This window comes from Camelina sativa, chromosome 5 (genome assembly GCF_000633955.1).
Source record: "Camelina sativa cultivar DH55 chromosome 5, Cs, whole genome shotgun sequence".
Lineage (NCBI taxonomy): Eukaryota > Viridiplantae > Streptophyta > Magnoliopsida > Brassicales > Brassicaceae > Camelina > Camelina sativa.
Genome location: NC_025689.1, coordinates 25,275,700 through 25,291,543, shown reverse-complemented (window position 1 = coordinate 25,291,543; position 15,844 = coordinate 25,275,700). Strand labels below are relative to the sequence as shown.

The 15,844-nt window shown below is 29.7% G+C and overlaps 1 protein-coding gene across 1 annotated transcript; it reads left to right on the top strand.

Annotated features, from left to right (window-relative positions):
- LOC104787556 (marneral synthase) lies at nucleotides 5,580–15,844 on the top strand. The gene is made up of 14 exons (XM_010513159.1): nucleotides 5,580–5,847; nucleotides 5,976–6,161; nucleotides 6,283–6,372; nucleotides 10,729–10,929; nucleotides 11,053–11,137; nucleotides 11,247–11,413; nucleotides 11,496–11,687; nucleotides 11,889–12,002; nucleotides 14,092–14,334; nucleotides 14,426–14,524; nucleotides 14,732–14,788; nucleotides 14,917–14,963; nucleotides 15,055–15,541; nucleotides 15,642–15,844. The coding sequence occupies exons 1-14, from the start codon at nucleotides 5,644–5,646 to the stop codon at nucleotides 15,753–15,755; spliced, it is 2,286 nt and encodes a 761-aa protein (XP_010511461.1). The 5' UTR covers nucleotides 5,580–5,643; the 3' UTR covers nucleotides 15,756–15,844.

Below are 15,844 nucleotides of genomic sequence, written 5' to 3'. Positions count from 1 at the left end.
TTGTTGTTTGTGGCATGTAGAGATCTTATTGCTTGTGTGTATAGCCCAGTAGATGGGAGGATTGCCTCACTGAGTGTTTATCAAATACTCATGCATCTCAATTTGTGTTTGTGGTGCAGGTAAAGGCAAAGTGTGATCGTGGAATCAAGGCAATGAAGAGGAGGATGTTCTAGGGACTCGATTGGATGTTGTCTGGCATTGCTAGGTTGCTAGAGTTGGGTCATTAGAAACATTGTTAGGTTGCTGGTTCCTTGTTTCTTGTTGTTTGGATTGATCATTGTTGATGATTATGGTTATTGTTTTTTTATTGGAGTATTATTGGATATTATGTTGGTGTTGTTATTTCCGCTGATGATTGTGATTGTGGTTAGGTGGCTAGTGGGTATGGGACCACTAGTTGTAGTTCTATTTATTATATTATATTTATTATTTTTATTTATTAAAAAAAAAAAAAAAAAGGGACGGTCGTTTCAATACCGCACATAATTAACCAACTCACATAATCAATTAAAGCATATAAATCCAAGAATCAATAACAAAAATCACAATGAACCCGTACCTAGAACCGTAAGAGATCTGATACCACATAGAATATACTTTTTGAATCCCACGTAAGATAGCATTAATATCCGACCCAAACTGAAACAATCCGACCCATTTTTAAAAAAACATAATATCTAGTGATCGCATACTTACTAATATCCTAACCCCAATATATACAACTAGAAAATAACACTCAACAACATAAACCATTATCATTAAACGAATAAATTAAATAACTGAATAACCAATAACAATCCAACAATACCAAAAGCATATAACAACGTCATAGAACCAACAACTTAAACATCCATTCTAGACAGCATCATTCCATTCTAGCAACCTAACAGAAGCATAAAACAAAAAACTGAGTCTATAGAACATCCTCCTCTTCATCACCCATATTCCACGATCACACTTTGCCTACTTGCACCACAAACAACAGTTGAGATGCATGAGTATTATCATAAATACTCAATGAGGCAATCCTCCCGTCTAGTGGACTATACATACAAGCAATAAGATCTCCACATACCACAATCAACAAACAACAAACAAACCAGACAATACACAAAGAAAACACAACATCAGCCGCCTGCTAAGGAAGGTGTCGACCGACACCAGATGGTGTCGACTGACTTTGGACACCTGGTGTCGACGTACACCTGCTCGACATCTCCGAAAGCACTAGCAGTGTCGACCAACACCTCCACATGGTGTCAACCGACATTTTCCTGGTGTCGACCGACTCTGATGTCGAGCATCGATCTCCTTCAATCTCCAACTCCAAATTCTACCTCTGACCGCACTAAGCTCAGCCAAAGTTCCTCTAGATGTCTCACCAAGCAATAGAAAGCACAAAATCTCATAGATAAGCAAGAAATAGATCCACAGCTCACATAAACACCAAAACTAAAGATTTTAGATTAGATAAGCAATGGTTATACACTCACCTGACAAGCAAGAAATAGATCCACAGCTCACATAAACACCAAAACTAAAGATTTTAGATTAGATAAGCAATGGTCATACATTCACCTTTACAATAAGGAGAATCTGAACCGAAATTGATGAAGTTAGCACCAAAAAAATGATTTATAAATTTGTGTACACAAACCTAAAAGATTATATATAAAAAAATAGAGAGAATATTACTTTAACAAGTCGGACAATGATCTGAGTATATATGATGAATGAATAGTTGAAACAATTGATATCTGCTATTCAATCCATATATGAGTTAAATAAAATTATAATATTATTATCTTATTCTTCAAAAAAATACAAAGCGATAATAAATATCTAACACCCGGTCCTAACGAAAGAGCCGTGTCTATGGGAAAAAAAATTTGCATTTGTCTCAAGCCCCCAAAATATCTTCAATTCTTTCATATAATTTTTTTGTGTTTGTCTTTGTGAAATCACAATCAGATGCTTGCTATCATATACATAGAAAATGAACTAATTAGGAACCTAAATTATGAGAATTTGGTGAAAAAGTTTATTAAAACATAAGGAAAAAAGACTATGCCTTTGTTTTTTTTTTAAGATTACTCTTTTGTTTTCAATAGTCTATATGTTTCAAAATGACTTTTACATTTATTTATTTATTTTTGGAAAAATCTCCAATTTCAATCTTGCCTTAATTAAGCTCCCATAAGACCATCTCCAGTCTATGTCCATTTCTGCTTCCAAACTCTATTTTGGAAAAAAATCTTCTCCAATCCCCTTTATTTCCATTTCCAAAATGGAGATCTCTATATTTTTCTCTATATTTGGAGACTTTTAATTCATTTCTCCATTTTGCAGTTGAGCTTTTTTATTTACAAATCAGTCCTTTAGATTTATATATATTTAGATTTTATATCCAAATACAGTTAATTATTATTACTTTATACTTAAATTTATAAATAATAATGTTAAAATTCAACAACAGCATATATTACATAGAAAATAGATAATACAAAAAAAAAGATACAAAATAGCATAACTAATAATAAAATTTTAAATACATAACATGACTTAAACTAAAAATAAAAAACAGCTTAATACAACAAAGACTAATAATTAATCATTAGTGGGAAAAACACTCTATGGATGCATAAACAAAAAATATTTCATATGTTTATCTTAATAATTAATGAATGTTGTGTAATGTATTGTTGTTCAATAATAAATTTTAAATATAAATAATATGCTAATTTATCTTTTTGCTAAAATAAAATATTTAGGTCAAATTTGTAATTGTAATAAAGAAAGGATCATTATATAAATTAATAATAAGATAGAAACAAAATATTTTTTTTTGGAATCAAAAATGGAAAAATAGATTAGAGAAAACTATCTCTAAAATGGAGTTACTCCAAGATGGAGTAAAAAAAAAGAAATGGGTTGGAGATGCCCTAAGTCTGGCCACGGCATGGAGACATATAGTCAAGAAAAGGAGAGAGTGCAAAAGTATTAAAGGTTGTTGACGCAGACTTAGCCACGGCAAGGAGACATATGGTCAAGAAAAGGAGAGAGTGCAAAAGTCTTAAAGGTTGTTGACGCAAACGTGTGTAGTATTCTTACCTGGTGTCGTAATGTCGTATTATAAAAGATGTCATATATATATAGTGCAATTATTCCTAGTAGTATTAAAAGATAGAACGTGAGTTCCATTTTTCTTTTGGAATGAATGTAAATTTTATTCATCAAAAAAACCTTCTCTTTACAACAAATGTAACGTTTTTTGGGTTTAAATCTTTAATACATAGATGACAAACTTAAGTTCTGGTAGAAAACCAGCGTATAAGGATATCGGTGTAATTACGGTGCCCTGAATTTAAAAGGAGGAAAAGCTTGTTTCGAATGATTCTGTCTATCGGCTTGCCAAGTCGCTGAGCTGAGAGTGGTGCTTCGCCATGCCTGCGGTGAGTTCCATTTTTCTTAACACTAATTAGTCGTTATTATATTTTCATCGATTATATTTATACTTTTCTACTATAAAGGATGATCTATCTGCAATCATAGTACAACTTGACGATGACAGCTTTCTCCAGTTGTATCTGCACCATATGACTCACAACAATGGAGTGCAGTGCACTGAAACTTCCGCAGTCCCGCTACGCTTTGCATTTATAAGCATTAAATCATTGGGTATAGGCAGAGCTATCTCTAAGTTAATAAAGGCCACAATCAAATTAAAATAAAAGGACTGTTTTGCTATAAGTTAGAATCGAACTCATGAACTCATTCCCACTAACAAAAACAAATGCCACTAGACTAAATATATTTTTTGAAAAATAAGGCCGAAAGTTATATATAAAATATGCTTCATGGGCTTGGCCTTTGGCCGGCTCTGGGTATAGGTTAAGAAGCTTCAATTACAAGCTTACTGCTTTTATAATCCTTTTTTTCTTTTGTCAGTGCATGTTACCTTTTCAAAACGCAAGAATTTAAGAGATCAGATAGCATTAAATAAAAAAGATTACATCGTACCATATGTCTATCTACAGCTATCTTATTTTTGCATTAACTATCGATCACGTGTTCGGGGTCAACATAGTAAGCGTCGAGGATTAAAATAATTAGAGATCCCATGAAAACAAAACAATACTCTCTCCGTTTATTTAAGAAATGTTGAGTCGGTCAAGATTTCCGGTTAAAGTTTAAAAGTTGCTGGTTCAAATAATATTTAGGTGGAATTATCCAAAATATTCTGGTCTAAACCTAAAATCTCTTAATTATTTAATTATCGTAAGAGAATTTTATTTTTATAGAAAAGTACTCAACAATTTAAAAAAAGTTATAAAATATATATCATAACTAGATTTTAACCCACAGTACACTGCGTGTATATAATTTTTATTATTATTTATATTTTATATTGTATTTTTTGTTAAATATTTGATGTTTTGCAAATAGAGAAATAACTAAATTTTTCGACCGTTTGTTTAGCTAAATATTTATATTCATTTTTTAACCCGTAATATACTTCATGACTATTTGTTTGTTATATTTAGTGTTTGAGACTTTATTTTGATTTTTAATTATTATAACAAAAAAAATAAAGGATCTAAATACATAATAAGTCATTTATACGTTATGATTAAGTCACATTTTTTCTAATGATTTAATTATTTTACACAATCTTAGTTAAATCAACTTAATTTAATATGTCAAATATTCTAATATTAATAGTGTTAGACAAATAATAAAATAAGGATTTAATCTATGTTAACAAAAATTTAATGATAATTCATTAATTCCAACATGTCGTCTTTATAACCCATCTATTATATAGTATTTTGAACTTTTTAATTTTACATATTCGTAATATTTTAAAAAATTTATTAATTATATATATATTAATTATAATATTTAAATAAATGTGAATCGAAGTTCTCCTTATGTTAAGAATCAAAACTCATAGGTTTTTGAAAACAAAATAAGAATCAAATTGTTGTTTTCTTGGTTTGTAAAAGATTCATAGATAGAATATTTTCAATACACAATAAAAGTTGTAGTTAAATATATCATATTTTGTTTTTTCATATTGATGTTGCTGTAATTTTTTAGTTGGAATGGAATGTAAAATATTTAGGAAAAAAATCTGAAGTAATGTTATTTTTGGAAACTTTTGAAGAGTTAATGTTGTAAATAACAATTTAAATAAGCAAAACTAAAAGAGCATGACACAAAATGTACTTCAAAAATGTTAATATAAATTTTATGATAAACGCAATTAAGGAAAAAAATAATACATATCATAATATTTTATTTTATGATTTTACTCTGATCGATGGTCGTCTGATTTATTACCGTACGTCTAAGCCTATTAATCTCCGTCTGGTTGGTTTTTCTTCTACCCCGATTTTTTGTTTATAAAAAATAATACCAAGGGGTTTGACCTAAATTTGTTTGCATGTGCTCTATACAACTTGGAAGTTAATAATTTATCAAAATTATTATACCTTATAATTGATTAACAAGTTAAGTAAAACATTTTAAAAGACTAAGAACTAATCTCTGAGCAATTCCCGCTTAATAATCTTCAACGAAGATCGTCTTCTTATTAAATATCTTATTGATTAACGAGCTAGAGTAGAGGGTTGACAAGAAATGTGGAGGTTGAGAATCGGAGCTGAGGCAAGACAAGACCCTCACTTGTTCACCACCAACAACTTTGCCGGAAGACAGATCTGGGAGTTTGATGCTAACGGGGGCTCTCCTGAGGAACTTGCCGAGGTCGAGGAGGCTCGCCTGAATTTCTCAAACAACAAGTCACGTTTCAAAGCTAGTCCTGATCTCTTCTGGCGTATGCAGGTTGGTCATGAGACCTCTCTGCACTTTAACAAAACTCTTTTGTTTTGTCTTTATGACAATTATATTATCACACTTTATAAGTTTATGTTCCAAATATATAACCATTAGTTGGTTCTTTGGTTTTATAGTTTCTAAGGGAGAAAAAGTTCGAGCAGAAGATCCCGAGAGTGAGAGTAGAGGATGCAGAGAAGATAACATATGAAGACGGTAAAACAGCACTAAGAAGAGGAGTACTCTATTACGCTGCGTGTCAGTCTAACGACGGACATTGGCCTGCTGAATGCTCTGGTTCTATGTTCTTGGACGCTCCCTTTGTGAGATTATCTCACTTTTACTCTGTTTACTTTTCTCTTGTTACTCATATTTATCCATTCGGAAGGAATATGATTGTTTCTTAATATTAATGTAATGAATTTCTTTTAAAAATTGGCACAGGTGATATGCTTGTACATTACCGGACACCTGGAGAAAATCTTTACTCCGGAGCATGTCAAAGAGTTACTCCGTTACATGTACAACACTCAGGTATAAATTGTAACGGTCTTGGGCATATGATATGTAGGGCCTGGCTCGGAACCTTTTAATGATTGAAATTAAAACATAAAAGAAAAAGAAATAAGAAGATGTATAATTATTATAACTTATAACATATGATATGTTATACCACTAGACTTTAATCCATGGTACATCATGGGACAAGTTGTTCGTAACAAAACTATTAGATTTTTTTAATTTTTATTTGTTTGTTAATTTTGTTTGTTATTTTAGTGTTTAAGATTTTATAATTGTATTTTGAATGTTAATTTTATAAGTTAACTACTACCATCCTGCGAAACAATTTGAATTTTAAATAAGATTAATTTAATCAACTTAATTAGCTATGTCTATGACTCTAATATTGATAGTGTTATCTCCATGCTCACTCGTATTTGGAATTATTTTTGTTTCTTTTATTGTTTGACTTTGAATTATTGTCCTACTAGGTGCTTCCCCACGCAATGCGTGGGTTGTGGTGTAGTTGGCACTTTCTTGTTTTTTTTTTGGTCTTTTTCGTTTTTTCTTTTGTATTATTTCGTTTTAATTAGGCATATACGGGCTTTGCCGTCACTTTTATTTATACACAATATGTTTATACCATTTCGTTCATATGTGTATAATTGTGGCGTTTATTTTTTATGAATTATGAAGATGTTGTTTCTTGCTTTTGAGGATCCAATCTTATCATTGACTGATATTGTTTCCAATACATTTATTGTATTATAGATTTTCTAATTAACTGCGTATGTAAACCCTTCATACGTTGATGTTGAAATAATAAGTTATTTTTTTAAATATCTTCCGTGTAAGTGAATATGTTTGTATGCCCATGTTTTGGTCTAATATCAATAAGATTGTTTCTGTTTTTCTTTAGTTGGCTTTGAAACCAATATTGAGTTAAGCAAATAATGGGTCGAATTATGGTGTTAATAAGTAATATAAATTCTTATGTATATATATATATTGTATATATGTTACTATAAATTTAGCTAACTAAAAAATTATGTAATATTTAAATACAATCTTTAACATATATACATATATATTTATTTGTGGGAGGAATGTATGAAATTATTGGATAGAAGTTATTTTTGAGTTAAATGACCTTTAATGTCTTTAAAGTGAGTTAAATATTAATAAATTTTTATATGTGTCTTGACTTTTTTTAAAAGGAATACCAAGTGTTTCCTTCCAAATTTGAAGTGATATAGTATTTTAGTTTTCTTATATGATTTTATGAACTTCAATGTAAAAGTTTTTCAAAGTAATAAGTACACTCACTGATTGAATTATAAAATTTGGAGAAATGTTTATTTCGTTTAATCATCTGCTCTTTTAAATAAATTAAATAAGTATGTTGTTATTCCTACAAATAGGACAACATATATTATAGTTTAACCATGGAGTTAAGTAATGGAAATGGAACTTGTGATTGCAAGACAAAATGCTTATATGTTACACATTGATCGTTTAAAAATGAATAGGAACATCTAATTCTCAAATAAAGTTGATTGTTTTGTTAAAACCAACATATGTGAATTTAAATTTAACTATGCAAATTTAAAAAATAAATATGAATAGATTAGAAAGGCAAGAAATATAAAAGAAATATTTTTTTATATAAATAAAATAAAAATTGAAAACAATGTTAAATATATATAATACTTTCTACATTAAAATATAGAATCAAACTCTTACAAGTTACAACACATATGAGATATAACAACATTTGATATTGGTAGGAGAGGAGGAGAGAATGTTTACTATAAGATGGTAATCCAAATTAGATAATGGAGATGAATCTTAAAAAAATAGAACAATGTAATATCTATATATATATAATACTTTCTAAATTAAAATATAGAATCAAACTCTTACAACACATATGAGATATAACAACATTTGATATTGGTGGGAGAGGAAGAGAGAATGATTACTTATAAGATAATAATCCAAATTAGATAAAGGAGATAAATCTTTTAAAATAAGAACAATGTAAAATATATATCATGTAGTCTCTAAAATTAAAATTTAGCATTAACAATTTACAATGATATTTCTTTTTTTTTACAACCCATACAACAAAAATAAGAAATCAAAAATAACAAAAAAAATGAAAAATGATTTGAGGTATTGTAGAAGAGAATGAGAGAATGTGAAAATGAGATAGTAAAAGAATGTCAATATGAGAGAATGATAGATTGAGAGAATGCTTATTTATATGATAAGAAATGATGGAAGTTACATTTAGAACTATGGAGTTACAATAGTAATTTATTGTGTTTGAATAAAATTGAGTGGTAGAATATGATTAATGCATAATTTATTTTATTTTCAGTTATAATTTTATTTTAATGTGTGAGTTAAATGTATTGTGTTTATTGGGTCTTAAATATTGTTTAAAGCAATTAGAAAAAAAAAAAAAAAAAAAATTAGAAAACATTAAATGAAAATCAACCAATAAGGAGAGACCAAAACCTTATATTTATATATATGATATATTGCTTTAAACTTTGAAATGAGAAATATATTATAAACAATAATTTTACATGAGAAATATATTAATTTAGCCAACCAAAATATGAATATAAGTTTAGCCAACCAAAATAAATAAAAAATATTAAAATTTAACCAAAAATAATTTCTCTTGAAAGATAATAAGTTAGTAGGAGGAATGAATTAATGTACAATTATTGGATAGGAGTTACATTTGAGTTAAATGGAGTTACATGTCTTTAATTATAAATAAATATTTTAATTTTTTATAACCTAAAATAAAAGGAATACCAAGTGGCTGAATCAAAATTCACATGATTTGGTTGTTTGTTGATATAAACTCAACACTTACACATAATATTTCAAAATAAAAAATATTACTTTTTAAGTGACAAACTAAATTAGTTTTCTTATAAAATTATATGAATTCTTCAATCTCAATAATTTTTAAAATCCCAAGGATAACTTATATTTTTTTGGTTTTCACTCATCAATTTAATTTATAGTGCTAGATTTCATACTAATGGTTTCATCTTTAGAGAATTTAGTGAAATGATATTTTTAAAATTATATTTTATTTTTATATTTAAGTTCCAGTTGAATATGTTTTGTTTTTTGGATCATTTTTTATTTTGATTAAAGACACAAAAAACCAATTGTTTAATTATGTTCTTTTTGTTTTCAAAAACCTCAAATCAAAAAAAAAATATATATTATATTGATCTCTGCAGATTTATCAATTGGATCACAAAACAAAATAGTCTTTATAAATGGATAAATGGATAATTATATTGATCTTTAAATATTATATTGATCTTTATAAATTATTAAAAATGATACATGAATATGTGAGATAACCAGAGACATAATAGATAATTATATATGGATCATTTCAACTTTATGATCTTATTGTGTGGTGAATATTGTAAGGAAGTATGAAAATAATGACTTATAAGATGTTAATATAAAATAAAAAATGGAGATAAACATTTTAAAAGATTAAAATAAATATATAAGATATACATATCATACAAACTCTAAAACTAAGCTTTTACAATGATATTTGATTTGATTTTTTATAACCCATACAACAACAAAAAAAAAAAAAAATACAAAACAAAACAAAACAAAACAAAAAAGAGATTTGAGAGTAGTGGAAGAAGATGAGAGAATGAAAGAGTGATAGACTAAGAGAATAAGATAATGAGTATTTATAGGAAGAGAAATGATGAAAAATTACATTTAGAAAAATGAGAGTTACAATTCTAATTTATTGTTTTGTTTTAATACAATTGATTAATACAACTTAGTGGAGAAATAAAGTTAATGCATAATTTATAGGGAGAAGCTATAAATATTTCAGTTTTATATTATGTGAGTTAAATATGAAAATTAATTGTTTTAAATTTGTGTTTTAATATAATTTTTTTTTTGTTAAAATTACATTGCCAAATGGACCAATAAGGAGAAACTGAAACTCTACTTTTATATATATTATGATTTTTTCAACAAATTTGGGACATTGCATACGTATTTTTTTTATTCATTGATTGAGTAATATTTGTCCGTTTAAAATGTTTTGAATCACATCTTATGAAAAAAATCACAAATTTTAACAAGTAAATGTATTATATTATAATTCAAAATAATTTAAATATAAAATCAAATAAAAGTGAACGGAGAATTATATATTAATGTTTGAATTGGGTAGAGAGATTTATAGAAATTAGATAAAATCTGAAAATATTATTTCTAAAAATTTTTTATGTAATTTAATATAACTAGAAGGATAGATTGCGAAATTTATTTCAAAAATGTTAATATAGATAGAAAACCATTGATTTGCAGAACGAAGATGGTGGCTGGGGGTTAGATGTGGAAAGCCATAGCGTTATGTTTTGTACGGTCCTCAACTACATCTGTTTACGGATTTTGGGAGTAGAACCAGATCATGATGGTCAAGGAAGTGCATGCGCAATGGCTCGTAAATGGATCCTAGACCATGGGGGTGCTACCTATGCGCCCTTGATCGCTAAAGCTTGGCTTTCGGTATGATTTAAGACACATGTCTATAAACTTTGGAGATATCTAAAAAAAATTGTTTTATCAAAGTTATAAGTATATGTTGTAGTTTCGATTCATAAAATGCATCAACTAATGTTCTTTATCCAGGTTCTCGGAGTGTATGACTGGTCTGGTTGCAAACCGCTACCACCCGAGATTTGGATGCTCCCTTCTTTTTCTCCAATAAATGGAGGTTCCATACTTCATCATACCTTAAGATTTGTATATCGTTATGATGTGTTACTAGTCTACATGACACTGAGTTGTCCCTAAAACCATTTTTTATATACCTATGAGTGCAGGTACTTTATGGATATATATCCGAGATCTCATCATGGGAATGTCATACTTGTATGGCAAAAAATTTGTAGCTACACCAACCCCTCTCATTCTACAGCTCCGCGAAGAACTATTTCCTCAGCCTTACAGCAAAATCATATGGAGCCAAGCTCGTAGTAGATGCGCAAAGGTTAGTGTAGTCATGTGGATAACAAAATTAAAGGACATTTTATATGTTTATAAGAAAAAAAAATCCGATGACAATGATGCAGGAAGATCTATTCTACCCAAAGTCATTTGAACAAGAATTGTTTTGGAAAGGGGTTCATATGCTTTCGGAGAATATCATAAACCGCTGGCCTTTCAACAAGTTCATAAGACAAAGAGCACTTCGAACCACAATGGAACTTGTTCACTACCATGATGAAACGACCCATTATATCACAGGTGCATGTGTTGCCAAGGTACTATGTTTTACATTAATTACATAATATACTGAACGTATTAAATCCATATGGTGAAAAACTGACGACACTAACACAAACTATTAGAATACAAATCATCATTTTAGAAATTAATATAATGTGACAAATTAATTACCCTACTAAAGAGAAGTAAATGATGCAATGTGACAATATAAATTTTTGCTTTTGTTATTTTGGTAGCCGTTTCATATGCTTGCATGTTGGGTAGAAGACCGGGATGGTGATTATTTCAAGAAGCATCTTGCTCGAGTCCCCGATTTCATATGGATTGCCGAAGATGGCCTTAAAATCCAGGTAAAAGATAGTTCTTTTTAATTATTTCAGTTAATTCGAATTAAGAGATACGGCAAAGAATTTTACTTGCATTACTCTATTTGATTCTATCTTCTATATATACATTTTTTAAGTACATTTTGAGTTTTACTCTTTTATTTGTAATTATTTACAAAGTGAATCCTTAAAAAAATTTCAAAAATAGCTTTATTTCAAATCTTGTTTCCTAAATATTTTACTTAACATTCCAACTAGAAAAATACAGCATAGTGAATATGGAAACCGACACTATAATATATTTAACTACGCTTTCTATTCTGTATTGAAAATATTCTATCTCAGAATCATTTGCAAACAAAGAAAACAACAATTTGATTCCTATTATGTTTTCCAAAAACCTGTGAGCTTTAATTCTTAACGTAACAAAACTTTGATTTACATTTATTTAAATATTATAATTAATATATAAACTTAATAAAATTTTAAAATATTACAAATATGTAAAATTTTTTAAAAAATACTATATAATATGGTATGTAGTAGATGGATTATAAAGAAGACATATTGGAATTAATAAAATATCATTAAATTTATGCTAATACGGATTATAATCTTTATTTTATTATTTGTCAATACTATCAATATTATAATATTTGACATATAAAATCAAGTTGATTCTACTAAGATTGGGTAAAATAATTAAATTATTAGGAAAAATGTGACTTAATCGTAGCATATAAATTAGGCCTGCGAATTTGAACTGAACCAATTTGTCCGAACCGAACCGAACCGAGATTTGGGCAAATCGGTTTGGTTTCTATTAATTAAGTAAACCGATCGGAAATATTTTAATTAAACTCGGTTAACCGAGATTTTTGGTTCGCTTCGCTTGAATCGAACGGTTAACCGAAAAAAGAAAACCCTAATCTAATTTTTCCAAATAGCCACCATTGCCTCTTCTTCATTAGTTACTCTTTGATTCTTCTTCATTTGTTCTTCAGTTCACCATCTTTGTTATCTTCGATTCACCATCTTTGTTATCTTCGATTTACCATCTTTGTTATCTTCGATTCAACATCGTCCTCTTCTTTTTCGATTCACCATCATCTTCCTTGGTTACGATTCTTCTTCCATATATTATCATCATCTCTTCTTTTGTGTTGACTATTCTTCTTCTCGATTCATCATCTATTCATCATCATCATCCTCTTCTTCTCCTCGTCCTCATTCTTTGACTTCTATACCGCAAGCTTCGGCTTCGAGATCTTGCCGCCGTTGCCTCCGCAGCTCCACTCGTGGTCGTGGGTTCTCCATCTCTCAAGACAAATCTCATAATGTTTTTTTTTTTTTTTGTAGTGTTAATGGGCCATTTTTTGCAAGCCCAACAATCAAAAACATTTTTAACCATAAACTAATAAACCGAAATAACCGAATGGCAAAAACTAAAATAGCCGTTTCCGAACTAAACCGAACCGAAATTTTAGTCGGTTCAATTCGAAACAGCTTTCAATTTTAAAAATAACCGAAAAACTGAATAAACCGAACCGAAATATCCTAATAAACCAAAGTCGAAGGCCTAGTATAAATGACTTACTATGTATTTAGATGTCTTACTTTTTGTTATAATAATTAAAAATGAAAATAGAATCTCAAACACTAAACAAAACAAATTAAATATAACAAACAAATGGTCATGAAATATATTGCGGGTTAAAAAATTAATATAAACATTTAGCCACACAAACGGTAGGAAAATTTAGTTATTTCTCTATTTGCAAATTATACAATATTTAACAAATGAATACAATATAAAATATAAATAATAATAAAAGTTATATGCATGCGGTGTACCGCGGATTAAAATCTAGTTGTAATTCAAAATTATTGACAATAAAAAATTGACTTGTATCGTTTTTTCCTCTTGAGTAATTTTGAAACTCATGTTCTATACATATTTTATTAGATAACTCTCTAAAATAATATATTTTAAAGTGTTTGTTCCATAAATACCGTTAATAATTTTATTTTTCAATAATTCATTATTAAAAAGGTTTAAAACTCTATCTTAGTTTGGGATCTAACCCCTACATATTGTCACTTGTGCAAGCAGTTAATGGGTAGCCAGTCGTGGAATGCAGCCCTCTCGCTCCAAGTTATGTTAGCCGCAAACATGGATGATGAGATTAGTTCAACCCTGATAAAAGGATACGACTTCTTGAAGCAATCTCAGATTAGCGAAAACCCTCATGGGGAACATCTCAAAATGTTTAGAGACATAACCAAAGGGGGATGGACATTTCAGGACCGAGAACAAGGGTTGCCGATTTCGGACGGTACTGCCGAAAGTATAGAGGTGGGCGCTATAAAAATCTTAAATCTATCAAAACCTAAACGTTTTTATAAAATGATCTTGACACATGTATTGTGTGCCGCTTCTTCCTCAGTGCTGCCTACTCTTCCACCGCATGCCCTCCGAGATCACTGGCGAAAAAATGGATGTAGAGAAGCTCTATGATGCCGTCAATTTTCTAATCTACCTGCAGGTAAACTTCAATATAATGTTAACTCTACAATTGAATGTATTATGCATATGAATTCATTAGTTAATACCTATTCGGCCAAGTAACTGACTAGTGACATTATAGCTAGGTAAATAGGTGCTATGTAGAGCTTCTTTGATTGTTCGGTTAAGCGAATCTTTTGTTTAACATTGAGGCAAAACAATATTAAGTTGTGTCAATGTATAACAGAGTGATAATGGAGGTATGACGGTTTGGGAGCCAGCTCCTGGAAAAAAATGGCTAGAGGTACGTTTACAATTTTCTTTTTTCAAATTTTCTCTCTAATATTAATTGTTTGAATATAAATGGAATTATGGAGGAATAATTTCATTTTAAGAGAGGCTAAAGTAAAGGTGATATTGTAACAAATGCAGTGGCTAAGTCCGGTGGAGCATGCAGAGAACACAGTTGTGGAGCATGAGTAATATTATATTTTATATTATATACTTTCTTTTTGGACTTAACTAATTACTTTCTTATAGAAAAAATGATATTGGATCTTTTATCGTTAGGTACCTTGAATGTACGGGCTCGGTGATTGCGGGAATGGCTAGCTTTACGAAAGAATTTCCCGATCACCGACAGAAAGAAATCGAAAATTTAATCCAGAAAGGCGTAAAATACATAGAGGACTTGCAAATGCCAGACGGTTCATGGTACGGAAACTGGGGAGTTTGTTTCACGTATGGAACGCTTTTCGCGGTAAGAGGTCTAGCGGCTGCAGGGAAGAATTATGGTAATTGCGAAGCTATACGTAGAGCGGTACAGTTTGTTCTCAACACGCAAAACGTTGAAGGCGGTTGGGGAGAAAGCCCTCTCTCTTGCCGTAACAAGAAATATATTCCTTCCGAAGGAAACAGGACAAATGTGGTTAATACCGGACAAGCTATGATGGTTCTAATTATGGGTGGTCAAATGGAGAGAGACCCTTCGCCTGTTCATCACGCCGCCAAAGTGTTGATTAACTCACAGTTGGATAATGATGATTTCCCACAACAGGTTTGGTTCCCTTTTTCTAATTGTTTTGTCCTATATTTTTTTTTTCTCTCGGGGTAATCGAATTACGACATTTATAGATTTGAATTTTAAATTTTTGCAGGAGAGAAGAGGGATCTACATGAATATGCTGCTGCATTATCCAACCTATAGAAACATGTTCACTCTTTGGGCACTCGCATTTTACACAAACAATCTACGTCTGCTCGTTTCTTGACGACATCATATTTGAATCTTAATAATAAATTACCCTATGTAATTACAATTGAAACTAAAATAAGCCCTATATGTAATAAATACCCCAGA